Source organism: Anolis sagrei, chromosome 3 (assembly GCF_037176765.1).
Source record: "Anolis sagrei isolate rAnoSag1 chromosome 3, rAnoSag1.mat, whole genome shotgun sequence".
In the NCBI taxonomy this organism is placed as follows: Eukaryota; Metazoa; Chordata; class Lepidosauria; order Squamata; family Dactyloidae; genus Anolis; species Anolis sagrei.
This window is the reverse complement of record NC_090023.1, coordinates 257726573-257739865: the sequence shown is the minus strand read 5'-3', so window position 1 is coordinate 257739865 and position 13293 is coordinate 257726573. Positions and strand designations below refer to the sequence as shown.

The window sequence follows — 13293 nt, the reverse complement described above, 5'->3', positions numbered from 1 at the left end:
TCATGGACCAGCCCACGCCAGAGCTCCCTGTCAGCTGTCACCACACCCAGCACCTTCAGAGACAAACCAGTCACTTCAAGGATACCATCCATCCTTCTTGCCCTTGGTCAACCTCTCTTCCTTTTCCCTTCCATTTTCCCCAGCATCGTTGTCTTCTCTAAGCTTTCTTATCTCCTCATTATGTGGACAAAGTACTTCATCTTTGCCTCTCATATCCTTCCCTCCAATGAGCAGTTGGGCTTTATTTCCTGGAGTATGGACTGGTTTGATCTTGGCACTCTCAGAATTTCCCTCCAGCATCACAGTTCAAAAGCGTCTATCTTCCTTTGCTCAGCCTTCCTTATGGTCCAGCTCTCCCATCCATAGGTTACTATGGGGAATGCCATTGCTTTAACTATGCGGATCTTCGTTGCCAGTGTGATGTCTCTACTCTTCATTATTTTATCGAGATTGGTCATTTCTCTCCTCCCAAGAAGTAAGTGTGTTCTGATTTCCTGGCTGCAGTCTGTGTCTGCAGTAATATTTGCACCTAGAAATACAAAGTCTGTCACTGCCTCCATGTTTTCTCCCTCTATTTGCCAGTTATCGATCAGACCAGTTGCCATAATCTTGGTTTTTTTGTGTTTAACTGCAACCCAGCATTTGCACTTTCTTCTTTCACCTTGTTTAGAAGGCTCCTCGGCTCCTCCTCGCTTTCAGCCATCAAAGTGGTATCATCTGCATATCTAAGGTTGTTAATGTTTCTTCCAACAATTTTATCTCCAGTCAAGCCCTGTACATCCCATGATTAGTTCTGCATACAAGTTGAATAGGTTGTGTGAGAGTATACAACCCTGCCATACACCTTTCCCAATCTTGAACCAGTCTGTTGTTCCATGGTCAATGAATCAGATATACCTTTTAATTCTCTGGGCCAGTAACTCACTTGGTGTCCCTAAGCAACTTATTATTTCTCAGCCTAAGCCTCACATTTGCAGGGGAATGACTACTGTAGCTGGTTATCAGTGCCTGGATGCTGACCATAGAGTCACGAAGAAAGACCTAGAAATGTCTGGATGCTGACCATAGGGTCATGATGGAAGACCCAGAAATTCGTAGAGAGAACACCTACTTACATATATAATTTTATTTGCAATTTATCTACTTAGAGCTTCAACTTTTCATGGGGGTCCTCTGACTCTAACTCCCACAAAGTGGAGGGCCTCTCATTCATGCTTAAAGCATAATTTATCCAGCCTGCTTCTGTTTTATTATATTACCTAATATCTTGTAGTAGGAGAAAATAACCTGGAGAATAAATTGTATACCATTAAAATAAATAACCATGGTTAAATATTTCCAGCAAGTAGAAAGTACATTTTCCCATGAATAGGCATGAATTTTCCTCTTTTCTAAAATTGCTCAAGAAAGATCCCAAATCAAAAGCAAGCCACTTACTACATGCATTTGCAGCATATCAATTCCAAAATGTGCTAAGTGCTTGGCTATGTGTGGGTCCAAAACTGCTTCCTCTTCATCAAAGGAATAAACATCTGTAGAAATAAGTACAAAGGGGAATGTTACATATCAACATTATTTAAAACAACATACTCTGAAACCACCTACATAGCACAGTGAGTAATAATAATTTCACTGCAATTGCTTATAAATTATATACTAAGTTAATACAGCAATTCAATACAATGTGTTGACTATGAACTTCTCTAGACTTATACTGCTTACACTGGCAACCTCCTTTACATATTCCAACAGTGGCGACGGGAACTAATTTTCCACAGCTTCATCCCACTCTTCCCAGATTGAATCAAGCACAAACAACTGGGAGGAATGGAACAGCACATCTGGCCTTGCCCTCATGGCTGTGACCCCACAATAGTGTATATATTTCTCAAGCAGGAAATTTCAGTTCAAATCCTGTATGTCCAGCTTTAAAAGGGGGAAGTGATCAGAGAGATAGTGTGTGTGTTGTGGTTTGAGTGTTGAACTAGGACACTAGGGCTGGAGTTCAAGCTTGGTCATGGAAACCAACTGGGTGAACTGGGCTAATCACACACTCTCTGCATGAGACGAATGCAAGGGCAGGCCCCTCTGAATAAATTCTGCCAAGATATTTATATAATAGCTCCCACTTAAGGTTATAATAATTCAGAAATGACTTCAAGGCAGAATAAGAAGAAGAACAAGGGGTCAAAGAGCTTGTGATATGAAAGACCTCTGCCTTTGACTCAGCAAAGACGCTGCCAATTGGAATAGACAATGCTGAACCAATGGTATAACTCATTATAAGCACATTCTGATGCAGAGCATGGGAAAGGAACTTTTGGAATATAACTCCCAGAAGTCAACACAATGAACTAACATTAAATGAAAGACTTTGCCTTGCCATGCAGATAATTTCTTATCTCAAAAGATAAAGAAAGAAACAAGGAGGCTAGAAATCCTGGACTTGATCCTAACCAATACAGAGAAGATTGCCATAGGAATCAAAATAGTTGGTATTTTAAGGGAAAGCAATCATGTAATACTACATTTCACAATGGTGTTTCATTAATGGCAAAACTTTGGATATCATTCTCTCCTGTAAAATTCTACACCTGTCCAGCAAGGATGACCCAGCTGGCATTTATAGATATAGTTATGCAGCTTCCTTTAATCAGTATTTGGGATGGCAACACATTGTTGGAAAGATCTGCACTCCTTTTAAGAAAGTTAAAAAGGAGGAAGAAAAAGAAAGAAAAAATAAATCGTTTTTGTTTTAGCATGGGTTTTTGTGAATATAAACCTACTTCTAAAGGTGCAGGTTATACAGCATATTTATACAGTTACAGGAGTGGAGTAGAATATAACAGGAGTTGTAAATCATGCTCCTTCCTTTAATGCTTCAGTGGCTTGGGAGATAAGTCTTTCAGATCTTTATAGTGGTCAGTTGGTGTTCACAATGTGTGTGAGTGGGTTGTTGTGAGTTTTCTGGGCTGTATGGCCATGTTCCAGAAGCATTCTCTCCTGATTTGTTTTGCCTGCATCTATGGCAGGCATCCTCAGAGGTTGTGAGGTCTGTTGAAAACTAGGAATATGGGGAATGCCAACAGATATCTGTGGAATGTCCAGGGTGGGAGAAATAATTCTTGTCTGTTTGAGGTAGGTGTGAATGTTTCAATTGGCCACTTTGATTAGCATTTAATGGCCTAGTAGTTTCAAGGTGTGACTTCTTACTGCCGGGGGGGGGGGGGGGGGGGTCCTTTGTTGGGAGGTGATTAGCTGACCATAATTGCTTCTTGTCTGGAATTCCCCTGTTTTTATTTATTTACTATTTACTATATTTATATACCGTCCCTCTCAGCCCGCAGGTGACTCGGGGCGGTTTACAATTGGTGCCAAGACCATAAAATACAATTTCAATACAATAAAAACAATCGGATAATTTTGAGTGTTGTTCTTTATTTACTGTTAATGTGTGAGAGTAATAACTCTGTTTATCAAACATCTCTCTGAGAAGTAGCAAGAGGATTCTTGTACTAACAGTCTTTGTTCATTCTTTTGCTAATGGATTGGAATTTGTGGCTATAATTCAATTCAACAGTTTCTCTTTCTAGTTCCTTTGTAATTTCTTTGTTCAAGGACCACAAGTTGTCAATCCCACACTGTATATTCAGGAAGACTGAAATGTTCTGCAATTGGTTTTGGGGTGTTTCCATTTCTAATACCAGGTCTGTGTCCTTTTATAATCTTGCATAAAACAAGTATAGCATAATTGTTTGAGTGTTGGATTACAACTTTGGAGGCAAATGTTTAAGTCCCCATTCAGTCATGAAACTCATTGGGTAACCTAAGAAAGTCACTCCCTCCCAGCCCCAGAAACCCCTGTGATATGATCACCTTAGGGTTCCCATAAATCAGATACGACTTGAAGGCACACAAAAATTAAAGCCCAAGGTATAATAAAAGCAAGCTAGTCTTAAAGGTGCAAACACTGTTCTCCCTCACCCCCTTCCTTTCCCTTCTTCCTTTTTATGCTACATAGCTACTTAATTAAGGCAATTGATTTGCTTGATTCTGAAATTGCTTTTTTCGTTTCCTCCGCCAAGAACAGCATTCTCTCTTCCCCGGTCCAGCAAGGATGACCCAGCTGGCATTTATAGATACACAATGTGCCCTTCTAGTGGCATGCCATATTAAGGGAGCCTCTGTTTCCTAGAATGTATTATTGTAACCCTCTATAAAGATGAGCTCAGGGAGTTCTCATGTTTTCCTAGTTAAGTCACAACGCAAGCTCAATACCTGTAACAACTCTCTCTGTTTAGTGGAGAGAACTTAAATGAGCCTTTACCAATAATGGATGTCTGACCAGAAAGAAAAACAAACAGTGCCTGCAAATATGGGGATCAGTGCAATGAAGAGAACAGCAACCACAAGACATAGACCCCATCCACACTGCTCTATAATGTGGTGTTTAAAAGACCAGCTTCACTTGCATTTGGTCTAGTGTGGAAAGACCCTTCTGAAGCACAATCAAGATCAAGTTGTAAGATCAAGATCAATTGCAAAACTCCATTGGGTGCCTTTGTGGTTCTATTTATGTTTGACTACCTCAAGTTAGGACAAAGGGGAAAAGAATCACAGGAACACCATTCTGTACTTCCCGAAGGAAAGGCATGGCACTAAATTAATCAATTTAGTTTGATTTTGTTACACATATCAAGTGTGGTTAACATGTGAATGGGAGACTGCCAAGGAATACCAGCTGCTATACAGTATAATTCGGAGGAAAGACATGGCAAATCACTTTTGGGTATATCTTGATTTATTTATTTACTTTGCTTATATACCGCTGTATCTCAAGCCCGAAGGCGACTCACGGCGGTTCACAAACAGTAAAAACAGTAGAAACAGCAGTGGTTCCATACAACATATAACAATTGACTTAACACATTATCCATAAATTACCAATAAGCAATTACAATGCACAATTATTACAAAAAACAACCGTACCCAATCTTCTCATCATCCAAGCGTAGTCCAGGTTCGTCGTCCATTGTTCCATTCCTATGTTCCATTACCAGATTGCACTAAATTACTCAAACGCCTGCACAAACATCCAGGTCTTCACCTTTTTGCGGAATACCATTAGAGATCGTGCTAGTCTAATGTCCGTAGGAAGGGCGTTCCACAGCCGAGGAGCCACCACCGAGAAGGCCCTATCTCTCGTCCCCGCCAGCCGAGCTTGAGAAGCAGGTGGGATCGAGAGCAGGGTCTCCCCGGAAGATCTCAAACTCCTCGTGGGTTCATAGGCAGAGATGCGGTCAGATAGGTAGCTAGGGCCGGAACCGTTTAGAACAGCTTAAGAAATTAATGGTTCAATATATGCATGCAGTCCACTGAGCTGGAAGCTTAATTGCATCAATTTATTTATTTATTTATTTATTTTATCGTGTCAGGGGCAACCAGACCATTGTATTACATTTCTAACAGAACAAAACAAACAAACAGATAAAAAAACACAAAGTTTGCAAACTTGGTAGTTGATTAAATGTCCTTTTACCAGTATCTGGCCACTTGGAGTGCCTCTGGTGTTGCCGCAAGAAAGTCCTCCATTGTGCATGTGGCAGGGCTCAGGTTACATTGCAGCAGGTGATCAGTGGTTTGCTCTTCTCCACACTTGCATGTCATGGATTCCACTTTGTAGCCCCATTTCTGAAGGTTGGCTCTGCATCTCATGGTGCCAGAGCACAGTCCGTTCAGCACCTTCCAAGTCACCCAGTCTTCTGTGTGCTCTCATTTGGTATCAGCCATTGATTAAGGTTCTGGGTTTGAGCCTGCCACTTTTGGACTCTCACTTGCTGAGGTGTTTCAATGAGTGTCTCTGTAGATCTTAGAAAACTATTTCTAGATTTAAGTCGTTGACGTGCTGGCTGATACCCAAACAAGGGATGAGCTGGAGATGTCTCTGCCTTTCACTATTGGCTGCCACTTCCCGGCGGATGTCAGGTGGATCAATAATGAAACACAAGACTGGAATTTGAAAAACTCTAGTGAAGAGTCTGGCATAAGTAGAGAAGGGCCTATTACCACACAATCTAGGAACCCCTGGTGGCACAATGGGCCAAACACTTGTACCAACTGGATTGCTGACTGAAAGGTTGGCAGTTCGAATCCAAGGAGTGGGGTGAGCTCCTAGCTGTCAGCTCCAGCTTCCCATGAGGGAACATGAGAGAGGCCTCCCACAGGAGGGTAAAACATCTGGGTGTCCCCTGGGCAACGACTTTGCAGGCGGCCAATTCTCTCACACCAGAAGCGACTTGCAGTTTCTCAAGTCGCTCATGACACGAAACAAAAAAAAAAAAGCAAACAGGTGCACCAATTTCTTCATTCAGTGAAAAAGTTAAGAATAAAAGGGAATCTCTCAGTAGAACGACTGCAAGCTGTTTCATCTTCGGCTTATTATTCAAGGCATTTTGATACTAAATGTATCTCAATGGAGATAAAATAAGAAAGCATTAAGATTATCGAAATGCTTCCTATTAAAGTGAGCCGTGATGAAACACACTATTAAAGTAAGTAGCAGTTATGTGTTAAGATAATCAAGTAACCTAAAGCTCTAAAACATTCTGCATGCATCATTAACATCTTCATCAAATCCTCTATACAGACCCAGTATAATATACTACCTCTTAATAGCCTACTGTGGCCAAAATATTATACAGGGAACCTCAAGTCGTACACTTTTTCGATTCCTTCCTGGCCAGATGGAAACTCTTCAGAGCGGTGTGTTAAACGTGCAACTCAATGGGTACATAAGCCTCATTAGCCTCCCTCCCTCCAATAAATTTTGTCCCCATGCCCTTAGTGGAAAAACTATTAACAATGACAGAGGCCACTCTGCTCTTTTTGGCTGCAGCCAGAAGTTCAGATGATTTATTTGTTCCTGACGCAGCATTAATTCTATGGTAAAAGAATGAAAGATGAAGAGATGAGCCTGAGAGGCTTGCCAGCTGAGCCACAAGGCTCTTGGGAGCTGCGTGACAAACACGGCTGAGCTAAAGGGGTCTGCAAAGCCTTTTGTGCTAAATTTGCAGCACTGCAGGGATATGGCCTGGCCAAGCCAAGCCCCATTGTGATGCTGTTCAGAGAGCTAAAATAGGATGGAGGAGGATATACTTGTTTCCATCGGGCAGCTTTCCAAAAGGAGAAAACATGTTTGTGCCTATATGAATGAAAATCCCAGCACACCACTGGCCTGTCAAACGAATTCTCCCTTTTCCTTTCCCAGTGGAGTTGAGTGTCCATCTGGTAGGGTTGTGCATTTTCTGACAATGTTTGCAGTGCACAGCCACCAGTCACAAAACATTGGTCTGGGATTGAGAAAACCCAATTTTCAAATCTCTGCCCATCCATTCAGTTTTTTGCCAGGTAAAATATCAACAAAGAATAACTCCTTGGTTGGGTTGTTGTAGATTTTTCAGGCTTTATGGCCATGTTCCAGAAGCATTCTCTCCTGACGTTTCACCTGCATCTATGGCAGGCATCCTCAGAGGTTGTGAGGTCTGTTGGAAACTAGGAAAATTGGGTTTATACATCTGTGGAATGACCAGGGTGGGAGAAAGAAATCTTGTCTGTTGGAGATAGGTGTGAATTTTTTAATTAGCCACCTTGTTTAGCATTTGATGGCCTGACAGTTTTTAGGTGTGGCTTGCTACTGCTTGGAGGAATCCTTTGTTGGGAGGTAACTAGCTGTGCCTGATTGTTTCTTGTCTGGGGTTCCCCTGTGTTTGAGTGTTGTTCTATTTATTTAAAGCTTGGGTTAACAGCAGGAGCTCACCCCACTCCTCGGATTCAAACTGCCAACCTTTCGATCAGCAAGTTCAGCCCCTCAGTGGTTTAACCCACTGTGCCACCAGGGGCTCAAATTTAAAATACTGGTAGCCAGATTTTGTTCATTTTCATGGTTTCTTCCTTTCTGTTGAAATTGTCCACATGCTTGTGGATTTCAATGGCTTCTCCCTGTAGCCTGGCACGGTAATTGTTAGAGTGGTCCAGCATTTCTTTTTGATTCCTGCTTTCTTTTTTTCCTTTTCTAGTAGCCTTGCTATCTTTCAGAAGTAAGAGGCAATTTATTATTTATCGTGTCAGGAGCAAACCAAACAGTTGTATTGCATTTTTTAACAAACAAACAAAACACAAAGTTTGCAAACTTGGTAGTTGATTAAATGTCCTTTGACCAGTAGCTGGCCACTTGGAGTGCCTCTGGTGTTGCCGCAAGAAGGTCCTCCATTGTGCACGTGGCAGGGCTCAGGGTGCAGTGCAGCAGGTGGTCTGTAGTTTGCTCACATGTCGTGGATTCCTCTTTGTAGCCCCATTTCTTAAGATTGGCTCGTGGTGCCAGAGCGCAGTCTGTTCAGCGCCTTCCAAGTCACCCAGTTTTCTGTGTGCCCAGGGGGGAGTCTCTCATTTGGTATCAGCCATTGATTGAGATTCTGGCTTTGAGCCTGCCACTTCTGGACTCTCGCTTGCTGAGGTGTTCTAGTGAGTGTTTCTGTAGATCTTAGAAAACTATTTCTTGATTTAAGTCACTGAAATGCCGGCTGATACCCAAACAGGGGGTGGAGATGCAATGAGACAAGTCAATCACTGCTTCTTAAAACGGTTTTGCTTGAGCCTTAAGCCTTAAGCCATAAGGATGAATTTAGAGGCAAATCAGAGAGACCATGAGAGACCAAAACTGGATTCTGGACCTTCAGAAAGGCCAGTCCTCCTACATATACATATACATATACATACATACATATATTCTATTGAAAAATACTGTTATTATAAACCATAATGAAAGACAAATAACTATAGGAAGCAGGGTAATGAGATGTAGATATATCTATGGCATAGTGAAGTGACAAAGTAAAACTCTGAACTAAGCATAGAAATATCTACCACTCTTCCGTTTACAAGGGAAAGATGATGGCCACTCTTTTCTTGTCAAAGATGTCACTAAAACTATCTACAAAGTTGTGAAGTACCAAAGTTGGAGCTGAAAGAGCAAGAAAGAGGCAGAAAATACCCAGGACACAGAATTTGTAATTGGTTTGGTATAGGCAGAGAGAAAGGGGCAGGATAATTTGTTTCAGCAAAATATACTTTTTCCATGGGCTCACTGCATAAACCTTAAGACAGCTTGCCTGCTTTTCATACATTTTACAGGAAAATGGTGTATTTGGGTTGTTGTAGGTTTTCTGGGCTATATGGCCATGTTCTAGAGGCATTTTCTCCTGACGTTTCGCCTGCATCTATGGCAAGCATCCTCAGAGGTAGTGAGGTCTGTTGGAAGTAGGAAAATGGGTTTATATATCTGTGGAAAGACCAGGGTGAGACAAAGGACTTTTGTCTGCTGGAGCTAGGCGTGAATGTTTCAACTGACCACCTTGATTAGCATTTAATGGCTTGGAAGTGCCTGGGGGAATCTTTCTTTGAGAGGTGATTTGATGTGCCTGATTGTTTACTCTCTGTTGTTTTGCTGTTGTAATTTTGTCAGCAAAGGACAAGAGGGATCCTCTCACCTCTGCAGGAGTCTACCGTATTCCATGCAGCTGTGGACAAGTCTACAGAGGGACCACCAAACGCAGCGTTGCCCAAACACGAATCAAGGAACATGAAAGGCACTGCAGACTACTTCAACCAGAGAAGTCAGCCATAGCAGAGCACCTGATGAATCAACCTGGACACAGCATATTATTTGAGAACACAGAAATGCTGGACCACTCTCACAACCACCATGTCAGACTATACAGAGAAGCCATTGAAATCCACAAGCATGTGGACAATTTCAACAGAAAGGAAAGGAAGAAACCATGAAAATGAACAAAATCTGCCTACCAGTATTAAAAAACTCAAAAATTACCTCTGAGGATGCTTGCCATAGATGCAGGCGAAACGTCAGGAGAAAATGCCTCTAGAACATGGCCATATAGCCCGAAAAACCTACAACAACCCAGTGATTCTGGCCATGAAAGCCTTCGACAATACATTGGTGTATTTATTTATATCTTGCCTTTTCCCAGATGGGACTTCAAGCAACTCATTCACAGAGTCATCATAAGATAAAGTCAACTTATTTATTTATTTATTTATTTGATGCACTTATTAACCGCCATTCTCAGCCCATAAGGGCGACTCATGGCGGTGTACAGTACACATAAAAGACAATTACAAAAGCCATTTCAACAACATATAAACAATACAACAAATTACAGACTACACTAAAAATCCGCTTCGTCTCTTAGTGGAATCATAGCCAATCTCATATTCCTTGTTCCATTCCAGTTCTCATTACCGTATTGTTTTGTTGTTTAGCACTTAATTAAATGCCCTCTCAAACAGCCATGTCTTAAGGCTTCTCCGAAAGGACATAAGGGAGGGCGCCTGTCTGATGTGGGCAGGGAGAGTGTTCCACAGCCGGGGGGCCACCACCGAGAAGGCCCTCTCCCTCGTCCCCGCCAGCCGTGCCTGTGACGCAGGCGGGATCGAGAGAAGGGCCTCCCCAGACGATCTCAAGGTCCTCGTGGGCTCGTAGGCCAAGATGCGGTCGGAAAGGTATTTTGGGCCGGAACCGTTTAGGGCTTTGTAGGCCAAAACCAGCACCTTGAATTGGGTCCGGTAGCAAATCAGCAGCCAGTGGAGCTGGGACAACAAGGGCGTTGTGTGCTCCCTGCCACCCGCTCCAGTTAGTAACATGGCTGCCGCGCGCTGAACCAGCTGAAGCTTCCGGGCCGTCTTCAAGGGCAGCCCCACGTAGAGAGCGTTGCAGTAATCCAGGCGGGATGTGACAAGAGCGTGTACCACCGTGGCCAAGTCAGACTTCCCGAGATACGGGCGCAGCTGGCGCACGAGCCTGAGCTGTGCAAATGCTCCCCTGGTCACCGCTGAAACCTGGGGGTCCAGGCTCAACGATGAGTCCAGGGTCACACCCAAGCTGCGAACCTGCGCCTTCAAGGGGAGTGCGACCCCGTCCAGCACAACTTGACAGCAAGTAACAATATATTATCTGCATTCTCTTTTTGAAAATATAATTTTAGAGTGATGTCAGAGAAGGCATGTTGAATGACAAAAAACTATTGTTAATATTTTTGACTGAATGAAATAAACATGTTTTAAAATAATAAAACCCAGTTTTTACTAACCTGCGCCATCTGGAGTAATTGTTCCAAGTTTGACTGCTAAGGGATAGCCCATCTCCTTGTAGTGTTCCAGTGCATGTCCGTTTCCTCCGCTGCCATCAAAGAACCATTTCCCACACAGTATTGACCCGTCTGTAAGGTTCAGCCAAAGATTCTCCCGCAAGTCACACTTTGAACATTTCCAGCCACTGGAAAAAAGAACCTGATAGACCTCAATTGTCTGCACTGGCTGGGAAGCCTGGGTTTTGCTTCAGAACTGGCAAGTATCTAAATTCCTAGACTGGAATCAAAATTTGGATTGGCAACACTCAAGGGCACTACAAGACTTCTGTGCTTTATGAAGAATTACTGATAAAGTACTGTAAATGAACATACCTCTTAACAAAACAAACCAAAGCAAAGCAAAACAAAACATACACACACTAAAACTTACAATCAATATTTTATTAGAAAGGGAACTAAAAGGGGGAAAGGTGCAAGTAATCCCAAATCACAAAATGGATAGATGTGAACACAATATCTTTCTTATAGCCATAAGAATATTTTTTTCTATAAAATGAAGGAAAACCCCATTCCACTATATAGGTGGTTCTGAAGGTGCAAAATCATGTCTGTGATGCACAGATCTCACAACAAATACAGTGTTTTCCTGAATATTCTTCCAGAATACGGATGCTACTCTTATAAAATAAACAATAGCCTTCTGAAGAATGTAGTATATTACAAGGTATAAATGTTTCCCCTAGACATTAAGTCTAGCCGTGTCCAACTCTGCGGAGTGGTGCTCATCTCCATTTCTAAGTTGAAGAGCTGGTGTTGTCTGTAGACACCTCCTAGGTCATATGGCTGGCATGACTGCATGGAGCACCGTTACCTTCCCGCCAGAGCAGTACCTATTGATCTACTCCAACAATGTGATGTGGCGGCAAAAAAAGCCAATGGGATTTTGGCCTGCATCAATAGGAGCATAGTGTCTAGATCCAGGGAAGTCATGCTACCCCTCTATTCTGTGTTGGTAAGACCACACCTGGAATATTGTGTCCAATTCTGGGCACCACAATTCAAGAGAGATATTGACAAGCTGGAAGGTGTCCAGAGGAGGGCGACTAAAATGATCAAGGGTCTGGAGAACAAGCCCTATGACGAGCGGCTTAAAGAGCTGGGCATGTTTAGCCTGAAGAAGAGAAGGCTGAGAGGAGATATGATAGCCATGTGTAAATATGTGAGAAGGAAGCCACAGGGAGGAGGGAGCAAGCTTGTTTTCTGCTTCCTTGGAGACTAGGACGCGGAACAATGGCTTCAAACTACAAGAAAGGAGATTCCATCTGAACATGAGGAAGAACTTCCTGACTGTGAGAGCTGTTCAGCAGTGGAACTCTCTGCCCTGGAGCGTGGTGGAGGCTCCTTCTTTGGAAGCTTTTAAACAGAGGCTGGATGGCCATCTGTCAGGGGTGATTTGAATGCAATATTCCTGCTTCTTGGCAGGGGGTTGGACTGGATGGCCCATGAGGTCTATTCCAACTCTTTGATTCTATGATTCTATGATACTCACATTTGCATGTTTTCAAACTGCTAGGTTGGCAGAAGCTGGGGTTAACAGCAGGAGCTCACCACACTCCTCGGATTCAAACCACCAACCTTTTGGTCAGCAAGTTCAGCAGCTCAGCGGTTTAACCCACTGTGCCACCAGGGGCTCAAATTACAAGATATATGTCCATATATACCATGATATATGCCACCACATGTTTTAGAATAATTTAATTAGCCTTAAAGTGTGATTCATAAGGCGGCAATGAATTAATGCTAGGTTAAGCGTTCTGAGGGAATGTAAGTAACTACCCACAGGAGCCTTAATAGCTGATGCATAGATAAAAAAAACAGGAGGAATTGTAAGGAAATAGGAGGACTTATTTAATTTGAGACTTGCACACCCCAGGCTAAGAGGTGGGAGGTGTTAATTGATGCTATTATTCTTAATCAGCGGAAGGCAAAATCCCTGCAGGTATTGTTAGAAATCACCTGCCATCAGCATCAGCTAGCTTGGCTACTGATCAGTGATGACAGGACATATTGTCCCAGTATTTGGAAAGAAACTGGTTTCCTATCCTGGCACTAAATGCCAGAACACTTT

General features: G+C 42.6%; 1 protein-coding gene across 2 annotated transcripts in view; it reads right to left on the bottom strand.

Annotated features, from left to right (window-relative positions):
- The window catches only part of USP13 (ubiquitin specific peptidase 13), a 123287-nt gene that overhangs the window by 43756 nt on the left and 66238 nt on the right, over positions 1-13293 (bottom strand). For both annotated transcript variants that reach the window (XM_060767467.2, XM_060767468.2), the window contains exons 6-7: positions 11166-11350; positions 1438-1532 (exon numbers count right to left, since the gene is read on the bottom strand). In XM_060767467.2, coding sequence (XP_060623450.2) covers positions 1438-1532; positions 11166-11350 — 280 coding nt within the window. The remainder of the gene's footprint in view (positions 1-1437; positions 1533-11165; positions 11351-13293) is intronic.